Source organism: Archocentrus centrarchus, chromosome 4 (assembly GCF_007364275.1).
Source record: "Archocentrus centrarchus isolate MPI-CPG fArcCen1 chromosome 4, fArcCen1, whole genome shotgun sequence".
NCBI classification, from domain to species: domain Eukaryota; kingdom Metazoa; phylum Chordata; class Actinopteri; order Cichliformes; family Cichlidae; genus Archocentrus; species Archocentrus centrarchus.
The window spans coordinates 5,890,486-5,908,039 of NC_044349.1; the positions used below are offsets into that span (position 1 = coordinate 5,890,486).

General features: G+C 38.1%; 1 protein-coding gene across 2 annotated transcripts in view; it reads right to left on the reverse strand.

Moving 5' to 3' along the window:
• Positions 1 to 14,145: 14,145 nt before the first annotated feature.
• The window catches only part of LOC115778498 (BMP/retinoic acid-inducible neural-specific protein 3-like), a 62,423-nt gene continuing 59,014 nt past the window's right edge, over positions 14,146 to 17,554 (reverse strand). For both annotated transcript variants that reach the window (XM_030726543.1, XM_030726542.1), the window contains exon 8: positions 14,146 to 16,709. In XM_030726543.1, the coding sequence (XP_030582403.1) occupies positions 15,593 to 16,709 (1,117 nt within the window). In that variant the 3' untranslated portion in view covers positions 14,146 to 15,592. The remainder of the gene's footprint in view (positions 16,710 to 17,554) is intronic.

Genomic DNA, 17,554 nt, shown 5'->3' on the forward strand with positions numbered 1-17,554 from the left:
GCTTTGGGCATTAATCAGGGATGTGATGGCCTTCTTTTCGTGACTGGTGAGATCAGAAGGGAGTATTTTTGCACTTGGCAGGGCCGCTGATAGCTTCATACTGATTTGTTCTACTTTAGACTACTTTTGTTTATTACTCCCTATCATTGTTTCTGTGGCTGTGATGAGGTCCACAATGGGCATGTTGTGAAGATATGGCAAAACTGAACCCTTTAGCTGGAACCTCCCTTTCTGGTTTGGTTAGGTTCCTATCTGATAAGTTTTTCAGTCCTGGAGTGCACCTATAGTGAAACAGATCTGTCTTAGCCATCCACTCGGGAGCTGGTTTTGTGCTTTCCATACAATCTGTTCAGCTCTATGTCCCTTGAATGTGGACCTAAGGTGCAAAGTCTTGGGAACCAGTCCAGACTGTACCTTTGGTTAAAATGGAGGCGGTTCCTATAGTTCCTTAGCTTCCTTCATGCCTTTTCATACTCTCAAATCTATTGATATCTGAGTAGGGTTTCAGTCATCCAGGGCATGAGAGTCTTGAATGCTTGAAAAGAAGATAACTGAAATTCTCTTTGGTTAGTGAAGGTGTTTCACCTCTTTAAGTTGACCATTAGCTACTTTTTATGAGACATTATGGGATTCTTTGAGTTCATGCCATATTTGGAAAATGTACAATGGCAACTAAATAAACAAAAAATAAAAGTGTGTGGCAAAGTATTGAGTCAATTTAACAATTTGTATTTTAACTATTCTCAGTGTGATAATACACCAAACAATTTCATCAGAAAATTCAAAGAATTTGAAGGAATGCATGTGTACAAGATGCAAGGCATAAAACCTCAAACAAGCAGCAGGCAGAAGTGGCAGGCATCACAACAGCATGAATAAGGCTTCCTGTCGTGTTGTTGCCTAGCCACATCAGTAGCAGCAATAGAAGCCGAGAGCTAACAGTGGGTTTTCAAGAAATTGATTCCTCATTAGAAAGCTAGAGGAGTGGGTCTGTCTTAAGTCAGTTTCTCAGCTAAGGGGCTGACTGCTTCGTGGGTTTGATCATTTCATTTTTTTTTCCTGCTTGCTGATTAGTTTTGTTTTCACGCCCTTTTTAGTTTCACTTTCACTGTGTGATTAGTTAGGTTTAGGCACCAAAACTACTTGGTTAGGTTGATGCAGAAAACAGTGCTGACTTCTTAGGGACTGAGCTCATTTAAGATGGTCTGAGGCAAAGTGGATAACGGTCCTGTGGTCTGAGAAATCAAAGAAGCAAGCATGCAATTCAACTTCAAAACGACACTGCTCGGTCTCCTCAGTTCCCAACCACTTCCAGCGAGTTGTTCAAAGAATAAGCGAAGAAACAAAGACAAATGAAACAAAACAAAAACATGCCATGTGGGTGCTATCAAATTAAAAATGAGCATGGTTCTCAAAGCGATAAAATTTCTCAATCTCATTATTGATTAGCTCTTGCTTTTTATTTTGGATAACTGTCTTAATTGAGTTGAATTTTTGCAGTGTAAGAAAATCTAACTTCCAGCTCATTGTCATTTCCTTCTAATCTTTCATCCGAGACAGTGGAGTAATTGAAATTGTGTTTTTCTTTGAGCATTTTGAGCTTCTCAGAGTTAAGCGGTTAGGCGGGGCATCAGCTTTGATTGCTTCTCGGCCTGGAGTGGAGCTGCAGATCCCCACCCAAGCTTGCAGTGGGCAGGTGCAGGAAAAGGCCCTGATAATTGGCTGGCTAGTGTGGCTAGGCCTCCGGTGGGGCTGGGCTGTGACTCCTGAGGAAGACACACAAAATGAGCTACTGCATCAAAAATTGAGGTTGGCAACCTCCATGCACGTCCGGGCGATTTTTCAAATGAACATTTCTCAGCCCCAGAGGAAACCATGGTGCTCCTGCTATCATAAGCAATTTGAATAGAAATGGACACAAAATAATTTTTTTCCTGACATGCATTAGTAGGTTGGGCAAGAGGGCAAGCTGTGATATTCAAAGAGTTGTGGATAAGAGAGCAGGAACAAAAAGAGACATGTTTTATTTTCTAAAGAAATGAGGTTAGCATATTTTCGTGACTGTAGCATCTCTTTTAAGCTTCACGTTTCCCTTTTTCCTCTCCTTTAAAGAATGAAAGGAGATCAGAGAAATAGGCTTTGAGTCCTAATAAGAACTATAAGGGCTGTGTGGAGCATTTTGCTGGCACTGACAGAGCTTTGAAAGCCCAGAGCAGAAATAGCTCAGTTTTCACATCAGAGGTTCTAAACCTCTTATTAAAGTTTGATAAATGTTGCGCTAGACATGTGTGTTTTCAGCTTTCTTTAATCCAAAGCTGCTATAATAACACAAAAGGTTTGCATTGTTTTTCTACAGTTGAATATTTAAAGACAGAGTGAAATGGCAATTTAATAACTGAATACATTTCAGGTGGGATATCATCAAATTCTTCAGAGATCTGATTTAATCCCTCAATAGTGGGTGTGTTTCAGCTGACATGGAGTCTATGGAGAACCACACTTATACCCCACACAGTCATGACACTGGAAAAGCGGGCTGAAGAAGAGAAAGCCACAGTGCTTTATTATCAAGGACAAAATAGTTTTGTAAAAATAAAGTTTTTGCCCTAATTTGAATAAATACTGTGTCCTAGAAATAATGTTTCTGAATAACTAAATAACAAAAGCGAAAACATTTGAAAAAAAAATCATTTTGGTCCACTTAGGGCAACTCAGAAATATATCAATTCTGGATGCATGAGTTTTAAATTCAATTATATATTCCTTCATTCCAGCAAAAATCACTTTCAATACACCAGCCACTTGGAGTGTAGTAAGAACAGAATTAATTCATTCTGACTAAATGATTCTTCAAAACTTTGGGCAGACTGTGGCCTACATTCAAACAAATACCACATTTCCTGACTAAGCCTGATCCCACAGCGTTCCCTAGCATCTAGAACACATCTAGAAAGCTTTCTGTGGTCTGGAGTCCAACTCAATCACCTCTTGCTCGCTTGATGTGACGCTTGATTGATTAAACCAATATCTTTCCCAACAAGTAATCAAATGGGGAAAAACAGGCGGTAGATAATCAGATATGTAATAGTAATACCATCATTAGACTCTGGGTGGAGTTAACACATCAGCTTGATTTGATTGGCTTGTATATTTCTTAAAATTTAACCTGAGGCATCAAAATTACTGCATCCACAGTGATAGGAAAACGAGTTAATTACGCTCAGGCTGCTCAGTGTTGCGTGCTTTCTAGATATTCTCTAGCTGACATGCAAAAGTTGATGAAGCAAAGAAGTCTACTAAGAGTTATAACTAGACACTGGAGGGTGGAATTCATTCCAATGTGTTACTGTAATCATATTAGATTTTTTTGTAATGCAGTAATGTGGGACATTCCAGTGCTACAGTGCAGACTTTTTCACTAGAAAACTCACAGTGACCTGAACCAAGCATCCCAAGCTTGATTTTCAGATAACAAAAGTACAGATGAGCAGTCAGGCTTGTAGCATTGTGGACTCCATTTCTATCTATATCTGTTTCTATGGTAGAATTGCTTTGGCTACAACATTTTCTCTGTGAAGTGCTCTTTGGGCTGGGTCTCAACTTTGCTATCAGCCTTGTGTTGACACTCAAACACTACAAGTAATGTGCAATGCACAAGTATTTGCATTAACAAGCCCAACTGCTGAAGCGTAATTTAAACTTGGAGAGCATATTTTCTTCAGTGAGGCTTTTCCAGTATTAATGTTCTTTTGGACAACAGAGAAAAATCAGTGCATCATGTGAGCTTGTCAAGTTATATAACATGTTGGAATTTTACACGTGGAATAAACACTGAGCAGCATTTATTTTGATTCATTCGGGTTACATAGGATGGATTTTTTTTTTTTTGAATCAGAAGGCAGTAGCCTGAAACAAAGCTAATGATAATGCTGGGAGTAAACCAAACACAATGACTGTTAGATCCCTTTAGGTGATAGTTTTTATTAACTTTATCCTATGCTAATTTTGTACTGGATTTATTTAGTACTAGATTGTTGATATGAAAGTGTGTGTGACAAAACACAACAATACAAATCAATGAGCTAAAAGAGGTTAAAAAAAAAAAAATCCATAGATGAGGTGATTGACAGTCCTCTGTGGGTCCATACAAGCAAAAACTTCCGCACTGATGCAATGTCTATGAGGCAGAACAAATACAACTACAGTTTCTCAAAGCTGAAAATTTAATCTTTCTACCCCATTATCCAAAATATTCTATTCTCCTCCAGGCTACCCTCAAATCTGATGATTTTGAGGAAAAAGTTTGCCTCCGATCCAATTTGCATGTCATGGCTGGACAGAACTTGGCAGAGCTGATTGAGGAACCCATTTGCATTTGGCCGACCAAATCACTATTTTTATAGACCTCTTTCACAATTACATATTCTCTGTGTTAATGTTACTTTCAGAAGGAATTAGTTCTTTATGTGCTTCGATGCTTGTAGTCCATTAATTTAGTTTTATTGCCGCTAAATTAGATTCACTTACTCCCTCTGGCAAGGAAGCGGAATGTGCATAAAAATAACTTATACCCCTAAACATTTGTTCTCAAAATATTCAGCTCAAGTGCGCTGTAGGTAGGCCACCTGCATGTCAATAACCTTCAAAACTCCTTCATGTTTTTGACGTTTATTATATGAACTGAATTACTTTCCTTTTTTTTTTTCTTTTTCATTTGCATCTTTAAAAAAGTCACAGGCTGCCTCTGCCAAGCTAGGACATCATGTCTCACCACCCACTCAACTTTCTGAGGGAATGTTTCCTCTAAGGATCTGGCATCAAGATAATGATAATATTGTCACCTTCACCCGCCACAGTCGGTGCAGATGGTGCTCTTTCCTTTTCATCCTTTAACATTATGCTTTAGTGCCACTATTAAGGCATTATGAGTTTGCAGCAGTGTTTTCTTTCTGCTAGAGAAAGGTCTGTGACTCTCAGGGTCACTTTGGGAATTGTTTCTGATTGCAGTTTGTGTGGTGAACTATGAAGTACATTTTCAAAGAGCAATGCGGATTGTTCTGCAGCCAGAAGTATGCCGAGGAGAAACTACATGACAGTGAACAACAAGCAAAGCAGAACAAGCTGATGAGAACATTCGGAGTCTTGAAATCACAGAACACCTGCCTCCTGAGAAGGGAAATGCTGCTATTTGAAAGCTGTATCAGGCAAAGAACTCATCTGAAACCCTTGAGTATTTAATATGCAACAAACAAAGCTGCGGACCACAGTTTTTGGAAACAAAAGATTATTAGAATCTAAATTACCTGAAGGAATAATAATGACTAATAATATCAGTAATAAGATGTAGCTACTAGCCTACACTAAGGCCAGAAAAGCTTAGGTTAGACTTCATTCTTATACCTCTTTTATCATCTGTGCGTAATCCAAACGCATATGTGCAATACAAATTATGAATAAAATAGATATTTTTCTTTGTCCAAACCTGTACATTAAAGGAAAGCAGTATGTAATGCCATTAAACAGACTATAAATATTGGTGTTCAAGGTTTTTGCCAGAAAAGTTGTTAAGCCAGACGGCTACAAAAACCACCTGCGATAACACAAACTGTGCAGTCCAGATGGAGGAGCAGTATTACGTAGGTGCATCTCTTGTTACTTTTGTGCAGACACAGTGGGTGTAAAAACATAAAGACACTAGGGGCTTCATTTCCTACTTCCACTGGCATGAAGAAAATGTAATGCAGGGTACGTCAGCAAAAGAACACTGAATAACACTTAACATACAGCAATAAGTAATCTAATTAGTGGATTTACATTAAATCTCTGGAGCTTGAAAAAGGCGACTGGACTTCTTTTTGTTTCTTGAAGACGTTTCACCTCTCATCCGAAAGGCTTCTTCAGTTCTCAACCAAAAGGTGGAGAGACCCAGGTATTTAAACCCCTGTGGGCGTAGTCCCCTGGAGGTGGTTATGACCCTCTATTGATCATGTGCGTGAACATGTGCCCAGGTGTGAAGGGGGCACATGAGAGGTGAAACGTCTTCAAGAAACAAAAAGAAGTCCAGTCGCCTTTTTCAAGCTCCAGAGACTACTATGACCTGGATGACTGAGAATCTACACAGACATTTACATTAAATGAACAGCTATTTATACATTAATAAAAACTAAACTAAAACTAAACTGAAAGGACTCCAGTTTTTGCATAAAAACCTAATCTCCAGTGCTAAGGAGCATCAGGCCACTGAGTGTGCAGTGCACTAGCAGAAATCTTTTTTTTTTTTTTTTTTTGAGGAGGAGGGGGGGGGGGGGGGTGTCTTGCAGTATGGTTGTTTTATGGACATAACCAACCACAAACTATCCCCAGCCAGTAAAAAAAAAGAAAAAAAAAAAGCTTGATAGTTAATTTTCTCAAACTAATGTCACTGAACATAGTGTTATCAAATTGGATATAATGGCCTTACTTGGGCGGCTGTGGAGGAGGTAACGTGGGCTCAATCCCTGGCTATTCTAGTCTGCATATTAAAGTATCCTTGGGCAATGTACTGAACTCCGGGGTTGCTGTGTGAGTGTGTATGTGCGCAAATATTTGACAAGGCGCTTAGGTATAAAGAAAAAAAACAAGTGCTTCTGTGAATGTGTGTGTGTGTGATTGGGTGAATGAGGCTTTGAGTGCTGTTATATAAATACCAGGCTACTTAGGGTTTCCTTAGAGGTGCTGTAAAGTTTTCATAACTGGTCAAGCGTTTTGTTTGTGTCTTGAAAGATGCACGAATAATGGTCTAGCAAAGATAAATAAGTGGAAGACTGTTACACATTTAAGCACATTTAACACGCTCTTCACAAAGAAGCATAAATGTAGCTTTTGTTACTTTACATGAAAAAATGATCTAAGTGAACTTTTGCTTGAGCCTTTTTTTAAACTGTTGATCACGAAAATAAAAGCAAAGCAGGCTTCATTAAAAAAAGCTGCTGCCTGCTAATGTCATTTTTTCTTCTGCATATAAGCACCTTTTCCTGACATTTTTAACATCCCCCACATGCAAGTGGTTTTTATGAAACTTTAAACATTCATTAAAAGAATCTTGTGCCCAGCTCATTTCATCCAACCTTCTATTCAAGAAGCTTGTAAAGTTATTTTCTTTGAGGACTTTTAAAATGGAGCTTTCAGGGCTCTTAAGGTGTGAGTTCACTGAAACTGACAAACTGCAGCCTAAATGCTGGAGTTTTTCTTATTGAATACCATTGCGGCTCTGTTAGACTCACATAGTTCAGCTGTGGTGGAGCGTCAACTTATTGCTCTCGGAGCCTGGAGGGGAGAGCACCTGAGAATTTCAAACAACATGGGCATCAGTTTTCTATGAGGTTATATGTGAAAATTTCTTAGTTGATGTCTTATTTTATTGTTAAAAGTTACAATGCAATATTTTTACACAGGTTTCATGTACTACACTTTTCATAGTTGTGAAAAATAGCGAAAAAATATTAAGAATTTTTTCACATCAATGCTTCCTTAATGAGTATTAACTCTGAATGAAATCTCCGTGGATATCAGTGTGTGAGATGACTGTGTGCACTGGCTAAGTGGTTCTGATTCCCGTTTTTGTCTCAAGACCAAGACTCTTGTCAGCACAGACAGAAACCGCGTATCATCATGTCTCAGGTATCAAAGGGCTGCTATCAGTAGTCTCCATCCATCCGTCCATTTGCTCCTGTTTGAATATCTCACGATCAGGTTGGAGAGAGTCCTTATCATCAAAACAGATTAAAAAATTTAATTTGAAAGTTTCTTTTAGTTCTTTGTGGTGCAAAACACATCACAACAAACACTTTATGATAAATGATAAATACACTCTAGTCTAATACTGTATGAGAAATCTGCACACACTCAAAATCAGTTGACCTGCCCTCAGCTCCAAGTTCCTTACAGCTAATCTTTTCCAGTGGTTTTGCCTTTTCTTTCTATTTCCTTGCATCAAGTGGCAGAGAAGGATGCTTAACAGACCTGACTTACCCAAACATATAGAGAGGGCGAGCTGTGAGCATCTGACAGAGCTTCAACAGAATTCTGAGGGAGGGGGGGGGCATGGGCTGCCATTTATTAACAGCGTGTACACACAAGTTTGTGTGCAAATTGTACATTGTTACCTTTCACATACATATACATATACATACATATTTTTGTATCTGAATTTGTTTGTAAAAAAAAAAATAAAAAAATATTAAAAAAAAAAAAATAAATAAATAAAACTTTCATAAAAAAAACTTCTGCCATTTCTGGGTGTCATCACTTACATTATAATTTCTTGGCACTATCTTACAGATGGTGGAGAATCTCTGTTTTATTTTTTCATGTCAACTTTAATCAAAAACTTTCTTCCTTTTTTTTTTTTTTTACTTGAGCCACAGTCAGTCTCTCATCGGAAATGGCATTCAGCACGCCTGCTATTTTTGCATACATTTTTAGGTTATTTATAAGTTATTTATTTTTTATAAAATTGTTGTCACTTCAGTGGAAACACTTTGGAAAGCCGTGCCTTTTCTAGCTTCTTCCTCGCACCTTGGACACTATTATTTAAGTTTCTCCGGTCTGACTTTCTCCTTCTTTGTTGCCTTAGTGGTGCAGGCTTCTCTCTTACAACATTGTCACCACTCTCTCTCCACTTTACCTCCAGGTAAACTTAATTAAGTATATAGAAAAATGGGGGTGTGGCTGTATGCAAAAAAATGACTGGTGATTATGTATCGTAAATCTGAATTTTTTGCACAGGGTAAGAATATTTCCATCCACATGTTAGTAAACATGTAGGTGCTTTATCGTGTAAAGCATGTTGAATGACATTAGTGTTCAAATGGTGCCATATATATATAAATAAACTTGCCTTTGCCTAAATGAGGGCTACTGAGCCCACTCACTCTGAATTCCTTAAAGCTCTGGATATTGTAGGGCTGTTTTGGTTAACACTCCTCTGCAGCATCACATGAAAGCTGGGGAGAGTGCCATTAGATTGGCAGACCGAGGTGGTGGTCCCCCTTTTCAAGAAGGGGGATTGGAGGGTGTGCTCCAATTGCAGAGGGATCACACTCCTCAGTTTCTCCAGGACGGTCTATGTCAGGGTGCTGGTGAGAAGAGTTGGACCTCGAAATCAGGAAGAGCAATGCAGGTTCCATCCTGACTGTGGAACACTGGATCAGCTCTTTAACTTCTCAAGTTTGTGTGATGTTCATGCTCCAATCTGCATGTGTTATGTCGACTTGGAGACATCATTGGACTGCATCCCTTGGGGGTATCCTATGGGGGTGTTTTAGGAGTACGGGGTGACTGTTATGGGTCCCTCAATCTACATACAACCATAGTGAGTTTGCATTGCTGACAGTAAGTCAGACCAGTTCCTGGTAAGAGCTGGACTCTGCCAGGGCTGGCCTTTTTCACTGATTCTGTTTTGGACAGAGGGCGTCAGGTGGGAGGCACCAACTGATTTTTTTCATGGGATGAAACAGGTGTGTTTCAAAAATTGGCAATCAGATCTTAGTTTCTTCAAGTATTTTGAGGGTATCACTATAATAATCACTATAGCTTCTTGAATTATTTGCCAATAAAGAAAGTGCTGCAAAAGTAGGAGGCTGTTGTGAATTTTGGGTGATCAAAGTCAGAGTGGAGCTAAACAGGGCACTAGCCGAAGGTTTTGTCTTCACAGATATGGATATAATCAAAAATAAATAAATAAATAAATTATGAGGTGAGCTTCATGAAGTTAGTGTAAATTATATTTAAACATTTAACCAACAAATTAAACATACATCAATATGTTTCTATTATCAAATAAAACCTCAGCTTTATAGATTGCTCATAAATTGCAGTGCCATCTGCAGCTGCCAATAACATTAATGATGTCGCTGTTTTATTCAAGTGGCCTTTTAAGCAAAGGAAATGAGTCAGCCTACATAAGTGAGTCATATTTTAATGTTCTCAGGCTTTATTTTTTGAACGATTTACTTACATATTAATGTTTTTTTTTTTTATGTTCTTGAGAAAAATTCATTTGGAAATATACTTGCATTTATAAAATGCTTTTCTAGTCTCAAAGACAGTACAAAGCATTTTAGAACACAAACCACTTTAATCATACATTCATACGGTGCTTTATTCTGTACACTTCATGCTCTCTATGGCTAGTTTAGAATCACCGGTTAACCTAAAATGCATGTTCCTGAAATGAGGGAGCAAATCACACGACATTTATGATAAATGCTAAAGGCATAATTCTAAACACTCAAAAGCAGTTCTTTTACTCACCACCTGTCGTCACCTGCTGTTAACACTCAAAGTTCCTTAAACTTAATCCTTTCCACTGGTTTTGACTTTATTTTCCTTTGTCTTGATAGAAGCGTTAAAATGATTGTGTGACGCATGATGAAATTAGATTTATGCTTTCTCATTCATTCATTCCCTGTTGTCACTTAGACCTGCTGTTTTTTAAAAATATATAATTTTTATGTTAAAATAAATAGAAGGGAGCATTACACACAGGGGTTACTTTGATTGTTGTAATGCATGGATAATTTCAAGCCAAATAACTACGCTGAAAAATAATGAAAATACAAAATATAAGACAGTCTGGTGCATGTTGGGGCTTACACTATGTTCTATTAAATGTTGGAAGAGATAAATTCCCTGCTGCTGTCATATAATTGCAGTATTAGTATGTTACAGGAGTTTAGCTCAGATATGAGAAAACAAATGCATGAAGCATTTATGCTTGTGAGATTTCATTTAACTAGCAAATATGTATGCTTTCCATGGAAGTGCTGTTACTGTGTGTTAGTGTTATAACGCAGTGTTTTTGCAAAACTTCCAACTTGATCTATTCTTTATACCTGTGCAGTCCATCACATGAGTATATCAATGCTAAAATCCATATATTGAGTAAATTAGCAAACATAGAGCTAATATTATTGTATTATTTTTAATATTTTAAGCTGCCTTATGCTTAAAAAGCATTTTTAAGTGATGCGAGAGTTTATACACTTTAAAAAATTGTGTCTGAAAATTCTTTCATATTTAGTTCTAATTTTTTTTACTTAGACCATACTTTTGCTGTTTGAGCAGAAAGAAGCAGCTTACAATTTTCTGACACCTCTAGCCTCAAAGCATCACTCCCATCTGCACGTGTGATAGGGAAGATTCAGGCTTTCATCTTATGAAGTAGTTAAACATGAGAGACGCAAGGCAATTGCTGTGTGTGCATGCGTGCGTCTGTGTGTGTGTGTGTGTGTGTGTAGTGGGGTCAGAGCTGCAAACTATACTTAGTACAAAGCACCTAAAGGATCTGGAGTGTGAGGCTTTTATTTCATGGCTTGGAGTAAGCCATAAACCTCTGCAAATTACAACAGACTACAAACCACTGGGAGACACACCTGAGATAACGAGCTTTGATGCTGTGTCTTCCCCACTGCCTCGAACATCAATACATGAGACCAAATCTAAAGCTCAGAAGAGATCTTAAACCCAGAAATTCTCTTATCACTACTGACTGCTGCAGCATTTCTAAAATAAACTAAACAGTAAGGAGTGACTCATGCATACAGATAAAAGAATGCTGGACACTGGCTGCTTTTTCTTTCATTTTTCAGTCCAGTCCTTGTATCTGATGATTTAGTTTTGTTTGTTAAGACACTGACCTATGGCTCATTCAAGCATAAAAAAGACACCTAACTCAAGTGCTTAGTGTTGTGTCTACACTTTATAGAAAACTTACCAATGAACCAATTTTAAATTGTATGTATAATACAGTTTGTCAGGCATGAAAGTTTTTGCATCAGCAAGATGATTCCAAAAGAACCATGAGCTGAAAACTTGCCATATCTTTAAAAAAAAAACTGGAGGAAAGTGAAGGACAAAAGAATAAGTGTCAGGTCTAAAAACTATGTGGATGATGAACATTAACAAATAGGAATAGCTTCATCAGAAATGGTGTCAGAGAGAGAGTGACTGTCAAGAAGTCATTTTTAAAGCGAAAAGGCTGGACTGCACTGAAAATCAGTGGCAACAGGTCTTGTGGAGTGATGAAGTTGTCAGTATGTATGAAGAGGATCAGAACAACAACATCGAGTGTCTACAGCCATCTGTAAACACAGTGGAGGTTCTGTCATGGTTTGAGGCTAAATTTCAACCAGTGGCGTTGAGGATCTTGTCAAAATTATTAGAATTTGGCAGTAGATTCATTTTTCAGCATGCCAATGATCTCAAACAAAATGGAACACTGTCAGTCATGGATTGGCCTCCCCAGAGCCCAGACCCCAATATTACTGAAACAGTGTGAAATCATAGTGACAGAGAATAGAATAAAAAGCAACCAAAATCCAAAGAAGAGCTTTTAATGTCTTCTATAGCCCAAAATAATTCTATTAGAATTCTGAAATAAAGGAGAAATCTGATCTCAATCTAAACACATAAACATAGCTAGTTTCAATTTAAAGATTACAATCAGCTCTTTTAACTGTCCATATAGTTTAAGATTTGCATGTTTCATCATCTATTTCTCATGATCTCGTTCTTATCTCTATCTCATCATCTCTTTTTACTCTTCTTCTTCATCTGCCTCCATCACTACTGCTCTCTTCTCCTTCATTTCCACCTCATCCTCTTCTAACTCACCTTAAACCTCATGTCTTGAACTCAAGACAGGGCTCTAGCACATGAAAACATGCATAAACATGTTTATTTATTCATAATATTGTTGCAGTTACTGATTTTCAGTAGATCAGATTTCTGACCTTCCAGTCTCTCAACAGCTAACAAGAGCCAGCTAAACAACAACAGCTGGTTATAAGCTCACAGTATGCCAGCTAATGTTAGCCTCAAGTATCCTAAAAATCACACTTTCCCTCTGATAAACAGTTTGATTATTCTCACATTGATAGAGATTTTATTCGCTAAGTGTCCAAGTCTGACAATGTTAGATCCACTTTAAAGAAAGTTTCAGTAACACCAGCTAACAGCGGCTAACAGCAGCCAAAACAGCAACGCTTACTGATGGAAAAGTTATGGAAACCCTCAACAACTCCCTCAGTATCACTGTCATCAGAAAGAAGTGAGTTTCATTGGCTCATCAACTCATATCGGACTCCTTTGACAAAGTTTTACAATCTTCTCCAGAGGAAATAGTTGTGCACCCTTCACACCCAGCATTTTGAGATAAAAAGTGATCTGTCAGCCAACACTGACTAGTTGAACGCCTGCTAGAGTGTTTGAGGTGACATTGAGGAAAAACATAAAATATCCCAAAATATATATCCTGTTCTTTTTTTTTTTTCTTTAATTCCAGATTTGTATCGATAATATGTTAGATGTTTTTCAGCCTGGAAGATTTCATGATGCTATCACTTATACTTGTGTAAGCGCTCTGAAATTCTGGAAAAAAAAAATAACACAAATTAACAAGTGCAACATTCTGAACCACAAAATTTGTTGAGGTTTGTAACTTGCCAATAAATAAATAATAATTATTATTTCACTGTGACATTTTGCATGCCTTTATTAAATGTATGTAGGTTGTTGTGGACCAATGCACATCATTCTGAATGGGTCAGGTGGGAGGTGCTGGGTTCCATTCTATATCTATCTGTCTATCTATCTATCTATGGGGTGTGTCCAAATGTTTCAAGTATATTCTGAGAGTATTACTGTACTCTAGATGCTTGTATGTTAATTTGCCAAAAGAAGGGCTGCAGGAGATTGGTATGGATTATGATTGATCAAAGTCTTTATAACTGCACTAGCATTTATAAAATATTATAAAATAAACTTCATAAATTGTGTCGTCAAAATATTCAAGCAAACTAAACTTGTATCATCATGTTTCTACATTTCAAATCAAAAAGTTTGCTATGTTGTTATTGATTGCTCGTAAATTGCAGTCCCAAGAGCAGCTGTCAGTAACATTAATGATGTCCCTGCTCTATTCAGGTGGCCCTTTAACCAAACAAAATGAGTGAACATACATAAAATGAAAAAGTCATATCGTAACATTCTGTGGCTTTATTTTTGAACACCTTATTTACATGTGTGTCTCACTTTGGAATGATTCTTGAAAAAAATTGGAAATTTACTTGCATTTATTTAGCACTTTTCTCGTCTCACTGACCACTCAGACCACTTTAGAACACAAGTCACATTTAACTACAAATTCATACAATGCTTTATTCTATACACTTCCAGCACTTTATCCACCTGACATCCACGGCCACTTTAAAATCACCAGTTAATCTGACCTGCATGTTTTTGGATTGTGTGAGGAAGCCAAAGTACCTGTAGAGAACCCACACAGGCACAGGCAGAACATGCAAAACCCACACAGAGAGACCCAAAAACATTTTTTAAATTATTTAGTGACAGCACAAAATCATTTCTGTATTATACAATCTAGGAAATGCAGTCATTTGTGCCAGAAAAAGATAGAAAGTTTAGTGTTTGCTGTCACCTGTGAATAAACCTGTGCACTTCTAAGTTTGGATACTCGGTTGTTGCTCCAGCAAGTCAAACTCCTTATTTTTTAAGCCAGTGTTGCAGAAGAACCTAAATGTGTCAAAACATCATTAATCAGATTGTTTTCTGACAGTATGACATTTGACATGTCATAACAGAAAAGTATGTTAATAACCCCTTATAAAGGCTTAATAAATGTTATAGACTCATTATAAATGGTACTATATTAGTTATTGCAGTACCACTTAGAAAGCCAAGAAAACATCTATGTACACAACTACACCGTGTATAGACCACACATAAAAATGTATTTTATTTAGTGTATTAACAAATTGTATTATACATTTTATAGACAGTGTTTTTTGTAACTTTTGTTTCACAAACAACAGCATTATAAAAATAAAAGCACATGTAACATATATTGTGACCATGATACATTTTTTTTTTTTGTCAGCAAATCCAGAGTAATACAGCATCTATTTATTCACTTTGTTTATGTCAATGATTCTTTTCTTACAAAAATGTGTAGTAGAGCTTAAAAAATGAGTGATTTTTATCATGATATGAAAGCTAAAAAGAATGAGGTGCCCATCATATTCCAGGCAAAGAGGGAGGACTGTAATATTAAAACAATTACTTATGTTGATTTTTGCACTGGAAAGTAAACGCAGCGTGGAACATGCTGGTGCTGAAATGAAATGTGTGAGATGACTACATTGCTCGGGTAATATTTTATCAGCAAAAGCGTTTGTTTACGGATATGAGCGATTCAGATTTGTGCAATCTACAAACATCAGCACATTGGCAAAATATCAGTGATGGCAGATTTTTAAATTTGTATTAATAACTGTTAAAGTTATTTTTTCATCAGGAGAAAAAGGAAAAAAACAATGAGGCAAGTATGGTGAAATCCTCCTTATTTCTAAGACGTAATACAAATTTATACCAAAAGCTGACATAAGAATCTCAAATACACTCTTGAGATCCGTGACAACAAATAACAAGTCCCTCAAATGTCCCTTACTCTGCTCTAGAATTGCTCTTAACTACCATCAGACTTGTGTGATGACTGCTCTTCCATCTGTGCACCTGGCCACCTGCCCACTTCTTAGCTACATAATTTGGTTGTTTCGTATTCCATCGAGTTTGGCTGCTTGGCACTGAAAGTCTGGAGCGCTGCCTGTATCCTGGCAACGTCTGTAGTGGACAGTTTGAGCCGGTGCCGCAGCAGACAGGAGAAGAGGTCCAGCGGCTGAGCTCCTGGTGGGGAAAGCCTGTTGACCCGATCCCGGATCTCCAGCAGCTGCAGCAGGGCCGAGTCCTGCGATCCCTGAGTATATGGGTAGTCCAGCTGTAAAATCAAGTCCTGGATCGCTTCCGGGTCAAAGTGCATACTATAGCCATATACCTGGATGCTGTTGATCTTCATGTAGCCTAGATTTCGCCCCGGTTCCAGGTACTCCAAGGGTTCATAATAAACAGTTCCATTCCCATTACTTGAGGGGCCCCTGATCCGGCTCCGCAGATAAAAGTGGACTGTCTCAAAAAATGTTTTCCACTTGTTGCCTAAAGTCAAAGTCCAATTATAACAGTCATAGGGAAGGTCTAATTTAGTCCTCTCCCAGTCTGGGTAGTTGTTCTGGTCAATGGGCATGATCCAGCTTTCTGAGTGACTCCCGCCAAATGGATTGATATAAACAGACAGCATGGGGTCCAGAGTGCTGTTCTTGGTAAGGCAGATCTGTAGAGACATCCCCAGGAGCATGTGGACATGGTTTGACTTGTATTTGTTACTTTTCAGTGTCAGCAGCATTCTCTTTCTCCACGACGGGTCAAACCAATTATTCAGCCTGACATCATTGCTTACGAAGATCCCGTGGATACTGATGCGGTTGTCACGTTTCTGGAGAAGATAGCGCAACTCCATGTCCTGTAGGTCAGTCTCAAAGCCTATATAATGGTCAGTGGAATCTGGCACTTCGTTGCGGCACACACCCTGGCTCAGCATGTAACCCTGGTTGCAGGTGGCGCAGCGGGAGCGATTCTCATAGGAGCATGATGCACAGGAGGTGCCCTCCCCAACTGTGCAAGGGATCAAGCCCTGGCAGGGAGGATGCTCATAGGGGCAGGAGCAGCTCCGAGTTTCCTCCAGGTAAGAGCCGATGTGATTGTTTTCGCTGCAGTACATGATGGAAAGGATGTAGTTCAGCCAGTAGCTAAAGGGCCTGCAACAGAAACAGAGCAGTGTGTAAGCTTCATTGTTGATACACAGTAACAGAAGTGAGGATCATATGATGTTAAACTCTAAACTGAACAATAAAAAATAATATTTTCTTGACAAACTCAGTGCTCCTCTGCAACGAGCACACTGGTGTTGTGCAGACTTTTGAAGTCTGAGGATTTCCACTAATACTGATATTCCACTGATACTTAGTTGGATATTGATCATCTGATTTGCTTTTCATCAATGTGAAGTCTCACAGTCACATTTATTTTCTTGCTCACATCGCTTTTCCATTTGGAGCGTTGATGCTGACACAGATTCAAAACTGAGAAAACTATGGTGTTTCCAGGAAATTTTTATAACTATGTTCATGAAGTTAATCAAACTGCTTTGCTGCCCCCCAGTCCACCCAGCAGGTTGGCAACATTAAAAGTGGTTGAGTAGTTAGAAGTCTAAATGATAAAATTTAAGGAACTATATTTTTATTTTCCCTCCTTGTGTTAGCTGTTGTTACATCATAACATCTCTGAGATATAAACATATTAGAAAAACAAAGAAACAAAAAAACATTTGCATATATTTCTGGGGCATTTTTACCTATGAATAACAGAGGCAGTGGATATACGCAGGAAGTGGAAGAAGAAGGATATGGGTATGAAATATAAGTATGGTCATGGATATTGCACTTATGCTTTAGATGCCTTCACAATTAGGCTATTTTATAAAAATCATAGCGTGTAAATGTCAAAATCCCGCTGTCGCCTCCTACTCTAAAATATGATTAGTTAATGACACATCAAAATATTAAATGTAATTTAGAGCAACCAGCTCTCGCACTGTAAACAT